This window comes from Seriola aureovittata, chromosome 18 (assembly GCF_021018895.1).
Source record: "Seriola aureovittata isolate HTS-2021-v1 ecotype China chromosome 18, ASM2101889v1, whole genome shotgun sequence".
Classification (NCBI taxonomy): Eukaryota; Metazoa; Chordata; class Actinopteri; order Carangiformes; family Carangidae; genus Seriola; species Seriola aureovittata.
This window is the reverse complement of record NC_079381.1, coordinates 11,600,001-11,621,303: the sequence shown is the minus strand read 5'-3', so window position 1 is coordinate 11,621,303 and position 21,303 is coordinate 11,600,001. Positions and strand designations below refer to the sequence as shown.

Genomic DNA, 21,303 nt, shown 5'->3' with positions numbered 1-21,303 from the left:
GTCGTACAATCATGGTGACATTTCAATTGGAGCCTACAAGAAGACTAGGTTGAATTTGCTAGTTAATGCTAGCTAACATGGTTTAACAACATCAGTTGACATTTTTTTGGTGACGTTAGCTACCACTGTGATATTCTCACATGACGTGAGCCTTCAGATAGCCTCCGCCCCTTCAGTCAATCAAATGCTAGCGTGCCTAATGTCTTGGAGACGTAGCCTCTTGGAGGGCACATTGGAATGATCTGATATGGCTTTACTCCAAACATACTGCAAATGACTTCACTTAAATATTGGTAGGGATAATTCTGTCCTCCCAAAATATTGGTAGGGTCATGTCCCTACTGTCCATATGCAAATTTACACCCTTGGTCGCATCCATTTAATAGAAGTCTTCGCATAAGTTTTTAATCATGGACTCAATATTTATTTTAGCACTGATAATAAACTTCACATTTTGATAAACACAACAGTTTATTCCTCTATTTATTCCACCTGCTGCCCCTGGTCTAATATTAGTTTACTTCCAATAAACAACATTTAAATCAGTGCTTTTGCTCTGCTACTAACAATGTTTAAAGGTGTGATGTCACAAACATGTCAGAAAGCAGGGTGGAGTAAGCAATAATGTGATCCAGATGGAAGTAGGTTCATAACTAATCTCGGTCTACAGTTGTCAGAGATGCTGCACTTTAAACTCAATTATCCAGACTTCAAACACTCTGACTCGCCAGGGGGGAAAAAAATAATTACTGTGGCTTTAAATTTTAGCGGTAAAAAGAAAGTTGGACAACTATGTCAAAATGAGTGTGGAGGAGACAAGGTCAGCACTGACTTCAGCAGGTGATCTGCCCCAAGCTGAATTTGATAATTTAATACAACAAGATTGGTTCTAATATTCATTACAGCTCTTCAAAGCGCCCTGTGGAGCTTTCTAGTACACAAACAAAAGTTTTTACATTCAATGATTCTTACAGATGATTCACTCATAAGACATTATTCCATTACGCCATTAGTGGTCAAAAGTTGCTGTATTTTCCAACTCGAATGCCTCAGATCAAGCAGGTCCCTGTGTGAAATGGCTTGTGGGTGAAGCTTAATGAAAAGGGTCAACTCCTTTCTTACTCCCTCTGGGGTCCCTCAGGGATCCATTTAAGGCCCTCTCTTGTTTAGTGTCTGTATAAACCACACACCTTTATCCTGCCCCCATGTTAACACATAAATGTCTGCAGAAGATACAGTCTGATGTAGATTATGATATGATATAGAAAACTAGAATGGAAATTAACAAATGCTATATTGAAAATGAAAAGGTTGGCAGCTTTCTCATTGGACTTCAACATGAAACTTCTGCAGAATTTCTATGAAGATGATTTAGTATATGGTGAAAGCCTGCACTTGGTTGATAAATGTTATGGTAAATAAAATCGGACAAACATTTGTAATAACCTACTGATGAAAAAGAAAAGAACAATGTTGTGCTATAGAATTTGTATTTTTGTGAAATGTGGGGTAATTTAACTCCTCAGATTTCAATAACTCAAATGAAACAATCTAAGAAGTTTAGAAGGGAAATCGCCCCTTGATGGACATTTACAATCTTTGACAGTTTTCATTCATTTTCATTTTATAGAGCTCACCAGTCAAAACAGATTGGGAACCACTGGTTTTATGGGACTTGTTAAATCTTCACCAGACATGTTGATCTATAAAAAGGCTCTGACGTCCTGTGTCAGGAGGGAATGGAATGAGTCCTGTCAAATTAATCTTATTTGTGAACATATCATAGCTTTCTTTTACCAGCTGAAATATAATATGGGTCATCCAAGAAGTTGTCAGCAGTCCAAGGTCATTTATTTCCCTTACAGTGTCTGAATCTGGAACATGCACAAATGCCTCTGGTATACTGTGTCTCATTGGTTTTCCAGATTAGTGTGTACATAACTCCTAGATCAGGGAATGTTATGTGACTGCAAGAAGAGGCATGCAGCCAAGTTTTATCATCAACCTGGGATCTGATAGCGCTGCGTCTGTTAAACAACCCCTGTTAATTTCAAATCACATGTAAGTTCCTATGGTTTCTACAGACAGAATGAACAATTATCCTCCTTGACTTCAGAGAACTGCATGCACTTTGTTGCTATAAATATAGTTTTTAATGGAGATGGTTGTTTTGTTGTATTTTAGCTCTATCATGTCATCACAGCAATACATTCAGATTTCTAACACTTTTGTCTACAATAGCCTAATTTTTTGTCACTTTCTAGGAAAATGTTAACATGAACAATATGCTTTAAGCACACATAATGCCATAAAAATGGGAACACTTCCATAAGTGAACTGTCACATCTGACTGTGGCCACTGATATCTGCTGAGTAGGGTTTAATTTGTTAGGATAACTGTCATTGACTGGAGAGTTTAATCCTCATCCTGTGTCTTGTTTGATTTCTTCTTTTTTTCCCCCTCAGTTGTTCTTTATCTGAAAACACACACATTTGCACAAACACACTCCCATTGCTTTCCAGGATGATTGGCAGCCGTGGCTGTGAGCTGGTGGTGTTGACTGCTGGAGATGTCACCGGATACTCGGACTCAACCGTCAGCAGTGCTCCACTAAAGATGATTGACAGCTTGTATTGCTGAACTGCCATGTAGTGAAATTCTTCTTAGACAAACTTGCCAATTATCACCCATAACCTTGACACTGTAATCATAGTATGACATAATGACAAAAGTATTATCACTACTGAGTGTCAGAATGTAGCCTTAACAATGTGGCACAATATGGTAGACCTATAATAAAAATTTTTCCATGTGTCATACAAATACCAAATATTTTGCTCAGAATGACATTTGGGAATGGTGTACCCCAAATTAAATAACTCACTAACTCATGGCCTCAGTGGTGACTTTATGTGTTATACAAAATCAGGTGAATAATAACTTGCTGGAAACCCACTAGTGTTATAGAGGGTAGGATTTCTAATGATTTTGATAAAAATTAATTTGTCAATTCTTCCTGAAATTCCACATTTGTATTTGAGTATTTAAAGTCATGTCAATTAAATTTCTATTTATATAGCACCAAATTGCAACAGAAATAATCTCAGGGCAATTTTCATCTAGACTATACTCTTTCTCAATCTGCCATACAATTCTTTTTTTTTAAATGGTAGCATTGGGGCTCTAAGTGTGATTTTGTACAAACATTCATGGTCCTCAGATGATGTGTCCTACTAACCTTATTGATCCCCTGACTTTCTCTTTAGCACTAGCTTTTCTGAACTGTGACTTTTTCAAACTTGCAGCATCATCAAGTCAAAATTTATATTGACCAAATACTTGCAAAACTAATGACATTCCCATCAGCCTCAGTATGTGTTTGGAGCTAATTAGCAAATATTAGCATACTAATACACCAAACTAAGATGGTGACAATGGTAAACAATGTACTTGCTACACATCAGCATGTTAGCATTTAGCTCCAAGCATGGCTAATTTCTTCTGTTTTTGCTATGTTCTCTCTGTGTGTGCTCTAAAAACATGTACTGTATCATATTTTTTAATTTCTTAACTTTCTTGACTTTTTACTAAATTTAAATAAAAAAATTTAAAAGGAAAAAAGGGTGTCTATTCTTAAATCTTATATGCTGTGATTTCCTCCATTTCGAACTCATGTACATTATGCTGGTAGGACACTAGTTTGTATCATGTCCTCAATGTTGAAATACAGTGAGCACCAGGTCATTATTTTGTTCACATATTCTACGTAGTCTGTTTTTTCGCAATTTACCAAAAGCTCAAGTCTTCACTCATCAAAAGTTCAGTTACTCACCAGTCACCTCACCAGCTCCATCAGTTTCATTTTTCAGAGATCATTAAAATCACACAAGTAGTCACATTCAGAGATTCAGCACTTTTTCAGTTTTATTTTCAGTTCATTAAGCATAGATTATGTCAAGAACAGTGACAACCACAGATCATCACTTCTGTGAATGTTGCTACCAATTAAAAACTATCAATAAAGTGAGTTTCAAATGATTCCCCTCTTTCACTGTCACTGGCCTCTGTTCAGCATGGCCTGCGAGATTGTTACATTCCACAAAATTTACTCAGATAATTTAATGGATCAAATAGCTTCTGTGGAGAGATATCACTTCATAATTTCATAGGCAGCATCATAAAACAGCTTCTTTTAATCCCCTTGTTGTCAGAAATAAAATTAAAAAATAATATTTACAGGAAAAATGAAACACTCATCACTCATAAATTCGCTACTTCTGTCAAAACATCATAAATAAAAATTGAAAAAGGGGGGAAAAAAATTATGAATCCTAACAGGATGGATGCACCCAAAACAACTCTCACCAACAAGTGGTTCAAAAGATATATAGATGTATATATATATGTATGTATCCATATATATTCTGTATATATGCTTCTCTACAAAAAGCAAGTTTACTCTTTCTATGAGTAAATACATTCTACTCTACAATCACTATAACAACAGCGTACATTCCCAACCAAAATGCTTTGATTGTTTATCAGGAGGATATTGGACTTAAACAATCAGTTGACCATGACCAGGAAGTATGCAACATGCTCAATGTGACTATATGTGTGTGTGTGTGTGTGTTTGTGTGTGCGCGTGTGTGTGCACATATGGGTGTAAAATAGCTTCCCATCCCCTCCGGTTCATGTGCTTGTCAGACATACACACAAACAGACACACGTCCCCCTCGACACACATGCACACACACCCAGAGAAAATGGTCTGTTCAGCAGTTAGTCTGGTTAACTTTGCCTCAGCAGCTGAAACGTGATCCCGGATCTATTTCTGCTGCTCTGCTGAGTTCTGCTGAGTGACTTGTGGATGGACTTTCCGGCTCTTTGTGCAGCTCTTCTCCCTCTTGCTTCCAGACAAATTTAGCCAGATGTAAACCCCAACTTTCTGTGCTAATGCAAGAATGAGCAAGACACAGTTTTCCTTCAGAGGCTGGATTTACACACAGGAGAGCTGGTTTGTTTTTTTTAACCTGGCATTTCATAACTGTATAGACAGAGAATATCAGATCACATACTTCTCACTTCTGAGACTGCCGGGATGATCAGATTTATGCAACAAAGGCTTCAGAGCCTTTGGTGTCTGGATAAATCCCATCCTGCGGAACAAACCAAAAACCCGTTTCCCAAAAGCAACCTTTGCTTTCCTTTTTGACCTTTGACCTGGCAGGAAGCTAAAGCGGTGCCTTTTGGGAAAGCAAGCTTGCATGGTTTCCAAAATAGAAAGTCCAAAAACCTGATGTTACCTGGCAACCAAAGGACTCGGAGCTCTTTAAACTACTGAACATTACTGCAGCATCTCGACGTGCAAAGCCCCTGTATTTTGGTGCTAAAAAAATTTTTTGATGACGGCACTCCTCCCTCTTTTCTCCTGACAGCAAAGCTCGAGTTGTCCACATATAACTGCTGTTTCTCCAGAAAAGCAAAGTTCAAAGTAAAACCCATTATGTACAGTGCTACAGACAGCCCGTTATTAAGCACCAAGATAATAAATGGGGTAGATGGGGGTGTGTTTTTCTTACATGGCTCAATTCCTAAAATACAAACAAGGCCTAACCACTTGTGTGACTCTCACTACATACAGTACAATCATATGTGTGATATACAAACCACGGAGCAAAGAATGTCATGCGGTCTCAATGTGCTCGGCTGTTATTGACTGTGAATGCTGAAATATATATTTACATATATGATTACATGTGTGCTTGAAAGTGTATATTTGTCCATTTGCATATACATGTGTGTGTCAGGTAGCCCTGAGAAGGATGTGTGGGTGTATTGCTTGTGTGTGTGTTTTGTGCTTCTTAGATTACAGGTGTAGTTGTTGTTGAAAGCCCACCAAGAGGCAGTGTTTGTAGGGTGCAGGGATGGATGTGTGTGTGTGTGTGTGTGTGTGTGTGTGTGTGGACAATGGCTGCCATGGTCTCCCCTGGCATAGAGACATTTTCTGGCAAACACTGGAGCAGGAACAACATCCATCAGAAAACTCTGTGGGACTCAAGTCCAGCACAAACAACCATTACTCTCTAGAAAAGTCATCCACATGGACGTTACTGTCCAAGCCTGTAAACACAGCTACTGTGAGTGTGTTTCTTCAGGAAAAACCTGTCACAGGAATGTTTTCTATTCTGAGACATTTCATTTCAGACATAGTGGGCTATGACTGGTCCTGTCTTCTTCATGGTGGTGCTACAGTATGGGAAACACAGCCAGAGAAGATATGGGTGATATTTTCTTTCTTTTCCCTGCAATAATCTCTTTTAGACCAAGAACTGCTTGGATACTTGGAGAATATCTTTTAAATTAAACATCAGACTGAAAACACAGGGCTTTCAGGTTGTGGTAATCTTTTTCTCCTTTTCACTGCAAATTCCAACAAGAAACACACATCTGGGACCTCTGTCTAACCAAACAATAACTCCCCAGTAAATTAACACCATCTATGACTGCGGACCAGCCTGTACAGTCCCACCAGACCGCTTGTGCCAGTTTTAGACCAACTGCGTTTCCCTGAGCTCTCACTCTGCCACCTCTCCTCTGAACGCGGCCGTCCAGCCAACAGACCAAGAGGACAGGGTCAGTAGTCAGGGTGACTCCTTGTGTGTCTCTGCTCAGTCTGAGGGGAAATGAAAAGGTTGCTCACTGAAGTATGACTGTCTGCCTTATTAATGTGGGCCATCTGGAGAGAGAGGACAGGGGCACAGAGAGAGCACGAGAGAGAGCGAGAGAGAGACGGAGAAAGGGCAGAGGGGAAATTAGGAGAAATTCTTAGCTGATAGACAAGGCCTGTTTCCACACAGTGAAACTTGGAGCTTATTTCACCTGCATGTGAATTCCACACGAGGATGAAAAGTCTGAGCAAAGCAGTGATCGCTCAGGTCCCTGTTCAAGACTTTTAGAGGGGAGACGACTATGCTTTCGCTGATGTGATGGAGAACCACAGTAAAAAATAAAAAAGCTTAGAGTCATTAAACATGGAGAGTATGTCAGAGTAGGTGATTCTTTTAAGAAGCAGGATCTAGTTTCTACAAGACAGCTTAGTATTTTAATGCTGCTGCATGTCAGAGAAGTAAGACGATCTTAGCACTAATTTATTCCTTTGAATTCCAGGCAGATCTAGTTCACATACTCTATGTAAACAGAGATTAGCAGATAAAATATCTATAAAGTTTTGATTTCCAGGACACTGAAGGGGCAGCTTGGGTGCCATTACAAGTATTGACCAGTGACATTTCTATGACTGTATAATCAAGACTTCATCCACCGATTCCTCCAGTGCAGGACGGTGGATACCCCATGAACACTGTGTGGATAAGTCCAGCTGCTGAGGTTGAGGAAACATCTGTTCAAACATTAGTGACCAAGAGCTGGTGAGCTTGACCTCACTGCCCCGAGACCAAAAAACAACAGTAAAGGAAGTACAGGACTTCCTCTAGTTTATCTCCAATCTCTCAATCACAGCTTAGTGTCACAATTTTATTGCGTCTTCACTAAAAGTGCCAAATTCTTTTCACTGTCGGCTCAGTAGTGTCATGAAATCTGATTCTAATTTAACTTGTCTTGAAAAATTGGCTTTATGAGCCTTAATGAATCTATTGTCTGTTTCTCACACGTAGTTTTTGTTGAATAAAGCTGGCACCCAGATCAAGGCGAGCGTGAGAATCACAGCCTTTTGATGCACATCCTGTTCGATTTTGTCTTTGCTGACTGACATATTGTCTCTATTAAAGGCTAAAAATAAAAAATAACCGACAAAAAGCTTTCAGAAACACGTAAGCGTCACAGAAGTTCACCGAAATCTCAGTAAGTACAGTGTGCACACTGAGACTGCCCTGGAAGTTCATGCAGTGTTGAGACACCTGTTCGGTTCCAACAATACCCCAGAATTTAGACCCAACATACTACATGAATAAAGCACTTTAGAGTTTAATGGAATATCTCATCCCAGTCTATTTACTACCTATGTAAACTCTGTTATGTGCGTTAGCATGGCTAAACTAACAACACTACCTCTATACACTCAAGTATTAATAAACAATATACAAGTATTTTGAGAGTAAAAATTACAATGAACAAAACTCTGCTTTCTCTTCTCAAAATCTCTTTGCAGTAACCTTTGCACCAGCACTGTGTGTGAGAGCTGAGGCCAGGGCAGAAATACCTCAACATGCATCCACAAATCGTAAGAAGAGGCTTGAAATCTTCTGTCTCAAAATACAAAGTCAGTGTATGTGTATGTGTATTTCTTTTTTTTTTTTTTTTTTTTTTTTTTACAAGCTGTTTCAATATCAGAAGTTAATTTCAGTTTTTCAAATGTGGGCCTTAATGAAAATGTTAATGAGAATCACTGTTCCATGAAGAGCATATTAAAGACCCTTAAAACAAATTCCCTCAATCAGCTTCCTGCTATAACTGATTCTATCTTCTCCCAAAGCTGGAAGACCTTTTCTCACTAGTGTCAGGTGAACAAGGTTCAGTTAGAAAGAGGTGATGTCACAACAAGTGCACCAATCAGGATTTAGCAACAATGATCAACCCGTTCAACCCCTCAGATTAGCTGAGTGTTAGTGGAAGTTTTCAGGGTCTTTAATGCTTAGAAAGAAGTTTTGTGTGCTTCTTAATTGACAGATATCATTGCCATCCATCACAGGCAGCCATGGTCACTGAAACTTTCTCTGTCTTGCTTACTTCTACCCTGGCTTCCTTTCCTTTGCTCTAATGCAACACAAGCTGCAAAACATCCATTCAGCTGACATCAACAACAACTGAAATATCCCTACATCCATGAATGAACCCTAAAATCCCACTATATAAACACAGGAGCGATCAGTCTGCGGAAATGATAAAGGTGATGTACAGGCAGGAGCATATAAATCCAATCCAGTCGTTTAATTAGTACGCCACTAGTTTGTGCTGTGTCTTTCCCATCATGTAACAAGGCCCCTTGTCAAAGACGTTTCTGCCACAAGCAGCATCACTTCCATACAGCATAGAGTGACAACAGGAGGGTGGAAGGAAGGGTGTGTGTGAATGTGTGTGTTTGCAGAAAGAAGGAGAAGTAAGCGGTGCCAGTGAGCTGTGCTTTCGATCCCTAAGGCGAACGGGACAGAGCTGTGTGTTGATGGGTGAGTCCGTTACGGTGTGTTAATGGTTTGAGGGAGGAGCGCGTAATTCAGAGTATACACATATCATACATATAGAATATTTTTAACAATTGTATTCCCTGCCAGTAGTGAGACTATAGAAAATGTGCTTTCTGACAGGTAAAGTGTGTGTACAAATGTGTGTTTGTGTGTGTGTGTGTGTGTGCACAGGTGTGATTAGGTGATGAGTGTGTTCAGTAGTGAGCACCTCTTTGTCCAGGCCACGTAAACAAACCTCGGGCAGCAGAGAGCGTGCTCAGAAAGGCTCAGAAAGACATCAAAGATAGAGGAAGGAAAGGAGAGGAAGGAAGGAAAGGAAAGAAGGAAGCATTATTCTAACAGCACAGGTTAATAGGAATACCAAAGATAATATTGCATCTCCTAGAACTAGCTTCAATTGCTCAGTGTATATAAAATTGGAAGAAAGCTATACTGTGATATTAGTTACATTTCACTTTATAATTCTAAAATAATTTATACCAACAATAGTTATATTTTATAGAGTATTTACATAAATACATCATCATATAGTAATATTATTGTCAACACATCATTATAGAAACATACACCGTACATATGTGTATATAGTCACGTTATAGCCACACGTACACACACATACAATGAATATACAATCAAAATGAACTATTGCAATGCTGTGTTGGGTAAAACTCCATCGAACATTCACATCTTCTCAAGTAAGTATAAGCTCGAACAGAGGAGTTCAGATGTATTGCTATATGAAAGACCAAAGTTCAGCCCAGCCTCACACAGTCGCAGCTGAACGTTTCTCGTAAAATCCGAGTATTGCTTATTGTAGAGTTGCTCTCCTCTGATGTGATAATCTGGATGCAGAGAACAGGAAACGGAGAGAGGAGCTTTGAGCCCCTCAGTCAGTAGGTCAGACAGTTCTGTCGCTGTTGTCAGGCAGAAAGTTTTTTTTCCCTCTCCAGCGGACTGATCAAAACTGAAGCAGTGTTGGATATGTGGGTCCGTCAGCTGGGATAGAAAGGCAGCCCACTCGGACGGGACAGAAAAAACAGGTGGGCATGTGAGCAGCCAGGTTAGGTGTGAAGAGACTATCCAGCAACCTGCTGCCTCTAGAAGTCAGAGAAGAGATCTTGGGGACCCAGGTGAATGATAAAAGGAGCGATGGTCCGCGGCTGGTAGAAGGGATTGTCAATGAAAAGTCCGCCTGCGGGGGGATGAAGAACAGAGAGAGACAGAGAGCAGGAGTAATTACTATATGAAGATCTATAAATATATAAACAAAATATGAGGCTGATATGAAGTTTTCTTCATGTCTCTGACAATAATATGAGTTTGATAAAAAAATTGTATTATATTTTTTTTAGGACAAGGTTAGGCTCTTGAGTAAGACTTGGAAATGTTCTAGTTTAAAAAGGTTATTGTCTGGGTGGCATTAATAACACTAAAGTGCATTTAAGTGCCTCTGGGACAGACCGTTAGATCACATTAAAGGAATGGTTGGACATTTTGGGAAATGGACTTATTTACTTTCTTGCTGAGAGCTAGATGAGATTGATGCTGCCATTGTGGTAAATATGAGGCTACAGCCTTAGCTTAGGTTAACATAAAGACTGAAGGCAGGGGGAAACAGCCCCCTGCTTTCAGTCTTTATGCTATGCTAAGCTAAGCGAAATGGCAGCTGGCTGTAGCCAAAATATCAAACTATTCCTTTAATGAACATGAAGTAGGAGCTGTAAGAGAGAGCTAATGACAAATATTTATTCAACAAATATTTTTTCAAATATTAATGCAGTGGCGGTGGGATGCTAACCACAAAAAAGGAAAGACTCAAAATGAGATCAGACACAGGTAAAGCAGTTTTGGTAGTAAATACTCGCTGTGGGGCTTTTGGCTTTCTGTGCACTAAAAAATAATTCAACCTCAAACCAAAAGTGTGAAAGAAAAAATACACATAAAGCTGGAAATAATCTTCAATCATGTAAGATTGAAGTGAAGCTCTTGATGTGAATAAGACAAATATCAGTTCTAAGGTTTTATAAAAACTCAATGGAGCTCAACCAACCATTGGACAAGATACTGGATCCTCTCATCCAATGGCTGTGCCTCATAGCCGTAACCATGGAGACGTCGTCAGGGGTTATCTCTCGCTGGTTGGATGACCAGGACGTGGTGAAGGGCCAGCTTAACTCTGTCTTGACTGGCACTGACCATTGACCTTTGGTAAGTCGACAGAATAACCTGAAGTATCTCCTCTACTGTACTTCATTTAGCTGGGCTCCTCTCTTTATGTTTTAACCAATTAATCATTTCATTAATTAATTCAATTTAGCAATCATTTGTTTTTTTTACCTGCAACATTAGGTCATTCTTGTGACAAATTTTTAAACCTTTGTTTGAAAATTCGAGAGTCATAGAGTGACTGTTTTGAAGCCATGTTTCAGTGGCTCAGGTGATGCTGGTCCTGATGGGAAGGCTGAGCAAAAAGGTACAAAAAACAAATACAGCAATGATATGGAAATAATGAAAGAATAACATAAAACATATTGACAGTGACGTTTGAATTCACGTGGGTCCCTTATTGCTGCTTTTGACTGACTGTAAAGTGACAACTACATGCACAAGTCAAGTGGAAAAAAATGCGTGGATCTAGATGTAGTATGTGTAGGCGCAATATGGTTACAGTTGGCTGTGACAACATATAAAAGCTGTCCATATGTACTGTAGGTGATAGCTGTGGCAAATCTGCCAAATATTAATCCACATAAGGTAATGAGATCGTGCAGCTGAATGCAAGATGCGGGATCTAAGAAGCGTTTTCTAAATTCATCCTTTGTCTTCTAGCCTTTCTCTCTGAATATCTATAAGCCGAGGGTCAAAAGGATGTAACGAGAGGCGCTGAGGAACGTGGAAAGCTTGAAATTCAATCAGCGGGAATGTATGAGGGTGGAATATTAAAGCTTCATGTTCAAATGTTAGTTTAGGTCACAGGATTGTGCATCAGTTTAAAGAGTGGGTAAATCCTTTCACATGTTATAACTGCATGACAAAGGCCAAATCCACTACAAAACAAAGCCAGCCAAACAAAAAGGTGCTACTGCATCGGCTGAAAGCCTTTAAATCAGATATACACCAGGCAGTGTTCAGCTTTTATAGGAGATAAACTTTATTCATTTTTCAACATTATTTATTTAATCCTATACATCCTTCACACAGCTCACATTATTATTTTCACAAACAATGTGTGTGTTGTGTGTATTATATTGCAAAGGCTATCCTCCTCAAAGCAAAGCATAAGCACAATAATAAAAGGTTTATATATATAATTTAGACTCAAAGAATGAGGTAACAATTCACAGTACAAATCCTTCAAGTTTTTGTTTATCTCTTAAGAACTTAAACCTGCAATTATTTTTTTCATATTCATAAAAGTTTTTGGAAACAGTATGAAAATTAAACAAAAAAAAGGCAAAAAAGCGCTTTTACAAATCTTCAGCTCAAGTCCTTAATCCTCTCCCCATGATATTGTAGAAAAAAAAAACAACAAAAAAACAAAACAGACTGAGTTTCCCTTCTAGAAAAAGGTGTGTTTGGTATGTATGTCTCCTGTGCTAAAAGAAGTGGTAGTGGGGGACGGGGTAGGCGGGCACTTTCATGACAGGCAACAGAAGCATTCTCTTGGGCAAACCTAGAGGGGAGACATGAGAAGAGCACAGCTCTGCATGAGTCCAGGGCAACAAATAACCAAGCGTTTGTATGCTGACTACACTACACACTATGCTACAAGTACGTCCAACAAACAGCCCCTGTACAACAGGGGTCCCAAAGGAGGGGGTGTGTAAGTGTGTCAGAACAGGCAGGAAGTGTTTGTAGTCATGGTCACAGCCTTCATCAGTGGTTAGAGGTGAGAAGGAGAAAGAGTCAGAGTTAAAGTGAAAAAAACAGATTCATTTCAGTTTGTTACAACTTGGGTCTTGTTTTAGTCATTTTAGTTTCTTTGGTTATGGCAACATTGGGGTCAGGTGCTGAGATCTGATAACACCGTGACAGTCTGAAGGGCAGGAATCACAAGCAGACTGACGATCATACAAGTTGTAAAGAAGCCAACTTTATGTACCACTTCTGTGGAGGTGAAAGTGAAAACTAAATTAAAACTAACACTCATATAAACTAGTAAATATCCTATATTCCACAGAAGAACAGTAGGTCAAAAGTTTAACATTTGACTTTTCAAACCAGTTTGAGGTTTGAGGAAAATCTGAGGTTTTGTTCTTACAAGCGATGTTGCCACATCCCCAGATCTCAGCACTTCACCAGATGCTCTTATTTCTACTGAGAAGGACGGACACACTGCAAATTACTGCCCAAGTTGTAATAAAGTGGAATAATCCTTTCAGAGAGAAGATTGAGCAAGAGAAATTGCTTGTCTGTATAGGCATTTTGGAAGAGCTTTTGGAATAAAGTTCTATGATAAAAAGTTTTATGTTCTGTGATTTTAACGTTCTGTGTTTTATGATTGAATATTCTGTGTTTCACAGTGTTCCAGCAAGCACAGCAGCTTTCTCGAATGCGTTCTTAGTGTTTGCCAAAAAAAAAAAAAATTCCAAAGCAGCAATGTGTGCCAGAGCAAGACACAGGAAACAAGATGGAAGTGTTGCATTCAAAAGATAAAGGAGCAGTTTTCATGTGCATTGTTTTCCTGAGTTAAATTAAGCCCCAACATGGCTGACTTAAGATCTTTATTTATACATATTTGGATTATTCTGGCCAGTAAAAGTCAATTAAAGTAGATTTGATATTTACAATATTCTTCCTGAATTGCACCTGACAATCCAAGACTCATATTTATCCTCCTCCACATCTGCAGCTCTACATTAAAAGTCAACAGCATGCAAAATGAAAAAAATACATTTCCACTTAAACAGTAGGTATAAATTATATAATTTTGGTATTTTGGTATTTTGCGCCTCATTTCATTCCAGAACCCAATACTGAGTATAAATATCTGAGTATAATCCTAGCCTTTGTCTCTATCTTTTCTCATGGTCAGCTTAAATCAAAAAGATCACCCACCAGGATATGTGTCGTGTTGATGAGTAATGGGGCAGACATGCACAGTGTACAATGATTTATGCTTCATCCACCACCAGATACAGGAAATTCTATCACCTATTTATTAAAGTCTTTTTATTGGCCAGTCATGAAGCAAACTATTAAATGGCTTTTCAAATTTTTTGAATGTCAAGGCCATTGACAAAATTTACAAAAAAATCTGAATTAGAAGAATGACACTGAAATGTGCTAGTCAGATGTAAGCAGCACCTACTTATTGAATTGTGAGTGTTGCAGTGAGTGTGGCAGTCACAATAACACAGGAACAGTGTGTGGATGCCAGGGACTGAAATGAAACACCCCGAACGAACGCAGAGCTACAGCTCTCATAAACACAGTAACTGAGGTGCGCTTCATATACAGAGCTGCTGGGTTCTCCGGGGGGCACTAAACGTCAGCCTGGAGCCTCAGACCAGTTTCTCCCAGCACATAAGACCCATTCAAACTCCAAGCTGTAGGATGGAACAGAGGGGCCTCCCAGTGCTACATGTGTACACACACTACACAAGGCTGAGTCTGTTGAGGTCAATATAACTGTGTTTGACAGAGGGATGTATGCAGTGAATTCTGCACCAATACCTGTGCTTGTTAAAGGTCAAGCACTAGTATAGATTTTAGCCTACAAGTGTCTTTAATTCCTGTGTGTGTATGTGGTGACAGAGAGAGAGAGAGTGATCCCAGTGACCACTTTCAGCAGTGAGGACATAGAAACCCCTAAGCAGCAGTAACATGACAGGAGCAATAACAGTTTGGGGGGGGGGGGGGGGGGGGGGGGTGGCGGCAAAGTGCAGAACACGCACTATGCCTTCTGCTAATCTGAACAGAAATGACAATGAAGGCAGCACAGACTGTGTGTCTGGGTTATTAAAAATCCAGGAACGACTGTATATCGAGTTAAGAGGTGATTGTTCTATTGTGCAGTTTTCTATGCTATTTCAGTTTAAGATAGTACGTAGCGGAAAAGGACTGCATGCACAGGTGTGTGTGTGTGTGTGTGTGTGTGTGTGTCATCATAACCACAATCCGTTTCTGGGAGTAGTGGTCCAACCATCACAGATGAGTGTGTGAGTGGCAACGAGCAGATTAAGAAACAACTGGTGAGCGGACACTTATCCAAAGCACAGACAGATTTGTTTAATTATGACTGAAATTCAGCGCCAAACCCTAAAACGTGGATTAGAATGGAATAAGATTATAAAGTGATTTTGAGAAAAAAGGGAGCCACTGGAGCCAAAAGGGCGGTGGACAAGTAGGTTGGAGGTGTAACATAAAACCCACTGAAGATTCATTTACCTACTGATGGTTAGCAGTTAAAGTAGGTTGAGGGACAGAAGGTAGAGGAAGGGAAGAGAGTGATATAGATGGTAGAAGGGTGAGGGCGAAAGGACGACAAGTGGACAGGAAAACTAACAAGAAGCACGTACCGTATGCAGGAGCAGCTGCTGCAGCAGGGCTGTAGCCATACGGTGTCCCGAAGCCTGTGGGGAGGAGGTTACAGGGTCTAATTCAGTTGTGCACTTGTTTAATTCCAGGCTGCACTTTTCAACAGTAAGTTTAGATGAGTGTTTTGGCCTAAATTCTAGCAGACAGCTGTGGGCTCAGGGTAATAAACCTGAGTGGAAGCTACACTCCTTCCTAACAAGATCAGCGTGAGTCTGAGTCATACTGTAGGGTCAAACATTAGTGGACGTTCAGCACAAGCTGAAAATATATCCCAAATAATCAGTGGGCAGTTTTGCTGCTTGATTGTCTGAAAACATTGTTTATCACTGAGCTCTCAAGCAGACATTAGCCACTGTCGTCTGTACTGTAGGCTACTGTAGGGTATTTCTGAAAGCCTGTGATATTTCCTATACAACTGCAGGGAAGAACTGGCAGCAGGCAGCCTAAAGCAGAAGAAAATGTCAGTACTGTAAAGCCAACAGTAAAAGAAAATGCCAACTCTGCACAAACCACTATGTAAAATATATTAAAAAAAAGACTCTATTCCTCTTGGACAGGTTATCTATCATGGCACAATACATCAAAAATAAAGTAATTACCAGCTGATTTAATTTTGTGTTTTAATGCATTTGTATTATTACACAGGTTGATAAAATTGCAGTTGTAAAAAACAAAATAATACATTTTTAAAATATTAAAAAAAAAAAAAAAAAAAATCTTCAACAACAACAGTACACACAACTATCCTCTCACTACCTGGCGTGACATATCCAGGTGCAGCTGTACTGACGAAGGCTCCTCTTGCAAGGGCTGCTCTTCCTCTCCCTCTGGCTACCTGAGCTGCTACTGCTGAGGCTGCTGCCGCCGCCGCCAGGGCTCCTTTAGTCTGAGCACAGACAGGCAGTGTATACTATATGTGAGTGGGTTTTAAACATTCATAATGCAGACATACATACAGCATTTAGATACACAGATGTATGTTTGCATAAATATAGTGCACAGAAAACAAAAGCACACACACACACACACACACACACACACACACACACACACACACACACACACACACACACACACACACACACACACACACACACACACACACACACACACACACTTCTCCAAGACAGTGTTCCAATGCATTACGGGCCTCGTTGTTCACAGATCTGCACACAGGCTCAGTGACGAAATAAGTGGACGAGTGGCGATCTGATAACTGTCAAGTATTGATCTGATTAGACACTTGTTAAACTCAAGAGTTATTGATTACTGTTGGCTGAACAAATTGGACAAATAGTCAGGTGATACTGATCAGAAAAGAGGTTTAAATGCAGTAATTTTTAAAGCTGCAGTGACACTTTGGCTCTCAAGGAAAACATAAAAGGAGTAGTTTGATAGTTTCTTTGTTCTTTCATTCTCTGAGTGTAAATGCACATGCCCCAGACAACATCAGTGCTCTCTATGTGAGGTATTGTGTGAGATATTCTGTGTGTGTTTGTGTGTCTCCTTACCTGAGGCAATATCTTCTTTTTCTTGTTTGCAGCTGCATTGGGACCAGAGAAGAGTTTTTCCAGAGCTGCCAGAGCAGCGCTGGCCTTTGCTACCTTTTTGTTGGGGCCTGCCCCACGAAACTTCTGCCCATCCACCTCCACCTGCACACACACACACATACACACACACCCACACACACACACACACACACACACACACACGCACGCACGCACACACACACGCACACACATTAAACAAAAGGAACACTGGTTTTGGAGCCATATTTTCATTTTTCCGTGTTTGTCTATTTTAATTATTGTTCTTGTCCTTTCTAATAGTGCTTTCACTCAGTTCAGTCAAAACAAACAGCCGCACAATAATGTTGCCCAAAACCCATGTGTTTACCAGTCATCAGTAACTCAGAGAGTCTGGCTGAACAGGACAGCTTGTTTAGCGATGCCCTGCTGTCACGCAGGCCTGCTAATCAATCAGCAGAGCGATGGAGCAGCCAGCCGTGTCGGAAAACAACACACCCCACAGAGAAAAGGCTTGCTCCAGGAACCAAGTTGACTGATTGACTCTACCAGTGATCAGGCTCTGTGTGTGTGTGTGTGTGTGTGTGTGTGTGTGTGTGTGTGTGTGTGTGTGTGTGTGCATGGCTTTGCCTCTGTATACATCTCCCCCTGGCCACACTGCACGTGGATGTGTGTTGGTGAAATATGAACATTTTTCATTACATCTTCGTGGTGATATGTCATGGCTCGACACCGCTGCACACATGTACATACTTTATAATCCTACACCGGCGTGAGTCTGTGTGTATGTGAAGCGCTCACCTCCATAAGAAAACGTTTGTCATGGCTTCCTCCACTTTCAGAGATAAGCTCATATTTGAGGCCTCTTCTCTTCTCGTTTAGCTCCATGACGGGATTCTTCCCACTTGCTGTCAGTATGGGACCCTGAGTTCGCACCTGCAGGGTGAGGAGGTTAGTGAAAAAATGTAATTTAAAAGCATCTTCATAGCTTTACTTAAAAAAGCACAAGGTGGAGAGTAAATCTGAGAGACGGAGCATGATGTGCGTGACCAAGAGCATGACTGTGAACGGGGAGAAGATTTGCTCTGGATACCTTTTATGTTCTTAAAGCAATGTGGCTTTTACATTTCAATCACTTAAAACCGATACCAGACTCCGACTTTGAAAAAAAAGCATTAGAACTGCATCACTTTATCAGCACGTTTTTTTAATCCCACCTCCAGTGTGTTGGAACTGTCCGAGGAGTGTGTTGGGTTATTGCTAATGTGTGAGGATGTCTCGCTCTTCCCCTCGCCATCTGATTTCTCATCTGAACTCATGGGGTCCAGGTCTGAGTCGAAACCCGTCGGGTAGCCCATTGCCTGGAGAACCTATAGAGGGAAGACGACGACGAAAAGTCATCATGGCAGGAAAGAAACGGCAGACAACGAGATCAAGCCAAAAATAAAGGATCTTTCAAGATTTAGACATCAACAGTCAAATGCCAACAGTGGTTCTGCATAGGAAACCTACAAAACATTTTTGTCGCAGGTTTACCTAGACATACCAAACTGGTAAGATTAAAGGTGAAATCCCCAACTTTGCATGTATTTGAGAGATAGTGACACTACAACAAAAATGGCGGAGCATCCAGAGGCATCCTTTTACCATCCAGAGGTGCCCTTACACCAGAGCGTAGCAGGTTAGAATAGCCCACTGAATTAAAATTAAAATGTCCTTGTGGCATCTTTGTTAATTACCTTGCTAAAGTGTTGAAATTCAACACTAAAATGGCATGAGATAGATTCTGAAGGACACCGATACATTGATGTCTCTGTGTGTGCGATGGCTCTGTCCACCAGTCTAACAACACTCCACCAATGTTGATGATACTCTATTTTAAAAAAAGTCGCTTTTAGAGGTATCACTGCTGGAGCACACCGCACGTACTGACATGACAGAGTTGAATTGAACTCGGACTATGTTTACAATAAAGCCGTCACGAAAACACCCGTCTGCACAGAGTCACACGAGTCCTGGACGGACAGCACACAGAGCAGCAGAGTGATTCTTTATGCAGGCAGGAGAGAAAAAGGAGTATGACAAGTTTTTGACCCAAATAGGCGATTGTGTTACAGCTGCTGAACCGGCCGCTACAGTGAGAGAGGGTGTGTGAGAATACAGGAGATGGAGAGGAAGTGAGGGAGAGAAGTTGAGATCAAAAGGTTGAGTACACGAAGAAGAGAAAGTAAGAGAGGAAGAGAATGGAAAAGGGGGGAGAGATGGGGAGAAAGAGCCTTTTATGGGAATGGAGCGGATAGCGGATTATCCCAGCTCTGTGCTCTGGAGAGCCTCTTTGTTCACAACCACTTTGGGATTACAAGGATTTGCCCACCTCGATCCTTCCTCTCTCACTCTCTCACACACACACACACACACACACACACACACACACACACACACACACACACACACACACACACACACACACACATGCAGACAAAACATATTTATAGTTACAGTGAGGTCTAGCGGCAGCTGGAGCTTAGACAGTTCTTCAGGTAGGCAAAAAAGAATCTTTTCTTCTTTTTATTAGTGGCTCTTTTGGGATTTCTTTTATGCATAAATGTCCACATATACAAAAAATATAAATCACAGAGGATCAAATTAAGATATTAAGTGGACTAATTACACATTATTCTCCCGTCAGTCGCACGTGTACGTCGTCCATTTTGCTCCTATCCCTTCATTCTTACCTTGACAGCGACGTGGAGCTTGGCGGTTTTCTTGGAGGATCCAGATGCTTCATAAATGGTTCCATCTAGATCCACAGACATGGTGAAGACCGGAGCGTGAACCGGGCCCGACTGGGACAGCAGGCGGTACTGCAGCCCTGGCCGGATCTGGTTCAGCCGCATCAGAGCGTTCATTGGCTGGTTGGAGTCTATGGCTTTACTGTCCAAGACTAATGCAAAAAAAAAAAAAGGGGAGTATGGTTACAGTAAAAAGAAGAGAGTAGAGTAGATTTCATAAGGGGTGTGTATCAATTACCCAGCTGGAGTCAGACAGATTTGGCCATTTGGGAGATGCTGTATGCAATAAATCATATTTTCTAACAGTTTTCTAATCTCTGGCTTGTTGTTTTCATGATGAATAAAGGTGCTTCTCTATTTTCTTTCTCTTTCAATCATGGTCCTCCTGTTTGTCAATATCTAAAAATGCCTTTCTGCCTCCATTAGACGTGGTTCATCTTCTCCTTGTACGAAGAAAGAGCTGGGGATGGTTGGGTGGCCTACTAAAACGCTGGCGATCAATACTATTGATCTGCCTCCAAGGGATTGAAGGAGGGTGGAAGGTAGAGAGGCAGACAGGGACAAAGACAAAAAAATATAGACAATGGGAAGAGAGGCAAGAATATAACTACTTCCATCTTATAGGATAGTATGGATTCTTATCCCCAGTCTCTTTCCAGCTTTAGATTGGGTCCAATGATCAATGGATGAAAACACACATAAAGAAACAATCAGATAACCACACTCTGTCAATGCTCATTTCTTACTGTTCCTTCTTGTACCTTTCCTCAGATTCCTCTTCATCTTCTTAATGAGGTCCTTGTCATCCATTGCTCCATCCTCGTATGGCCTCTTCAGACCTAAACCTGAGAGGGGAGAGGCACAGAGGAAGAGTTGGAGAGTTACTTATCAATCACTGACTACAAGAAATGTTTATATGAACACGCACAAAGGCAGCCGTGTGTGACGGAAAGACAGGGAGGCACAGTCGCAGACAAACAAACAATAGATCAGCACGAGCATAAAGATGGATAAATTCACAGATAAGATAAACAGAGCAGAGAGGCAGACCAGCAAACAGCCAAACAATGAGGAAGACATATAAGCTCCTTTCCGACATGCATCTTAATGCATGCATTTCCATGAAAGCCACTTTGGAAATTTGCCAATTCAAGATCTTATGAGATTTGTCTTATGAGTCTTTTTCTAGTGTGAAACAAAAGTGGAAACATTCCTGCATAAGGCACGTACGAGTTAAAGAG

General features: G+C 40.5%; 1 protein-coding gene across 4 annotated transcripts in view; it reads right to left on the bottom strand.

Annotated features, from left to right (window-relative positions):
- Positions 1–3,899: 3,899 nt before the first annotated feature.
- strbp (spermatid perinuclear RNA binding protein) overlaps positions 3,900–21,303 on the bottom strand; it is an 87,632-nt gene continuing 70,228 nt past the window's right edge. For 3 of the 4 annotated variants that reach the window (XM_056402967.1, XM_056402968.1, XM_056402969.1), the window contains 8 exons: positions 20,824–20,907; positions 20,006–20,214; positions 18,488–18,640; positions 18,072–18,206; positions 17,256–17,396; positions 16,501–16,630; positions 15,726–15,779; positions 3,900–10,396 (listed from right to left, as the gene is read on the bottom strand). In XM_056402967.1, coding sequence (XP_056258942.1) covers positions 10,302–10,396; positions 15,726–15,779; positions 16,501–16,630; positions 17,256–17,396; positions 18,072–18,206; positions 18,488–18,640; positions 20,006–20,214; positions 20,824–20,907 — 1,001 coding nt within the window. In that variant the 3' untranslated portion in view covers positions 3,900–10,301. Of the gene's footprint in view, positions 10,397–11,254; positions 12,878–15,725; positions 15,780–16,500; positions 16,631–17,255; positions 17,397–18,071; positions 18,207–18,487; positions 18,641–20,005; positions 20,215–20,823; positions 20,908–21,303 lie in introns of all 4 variants that reach the window. The other variant, XR_008830258.1, reaches the window with a different exon arrangement.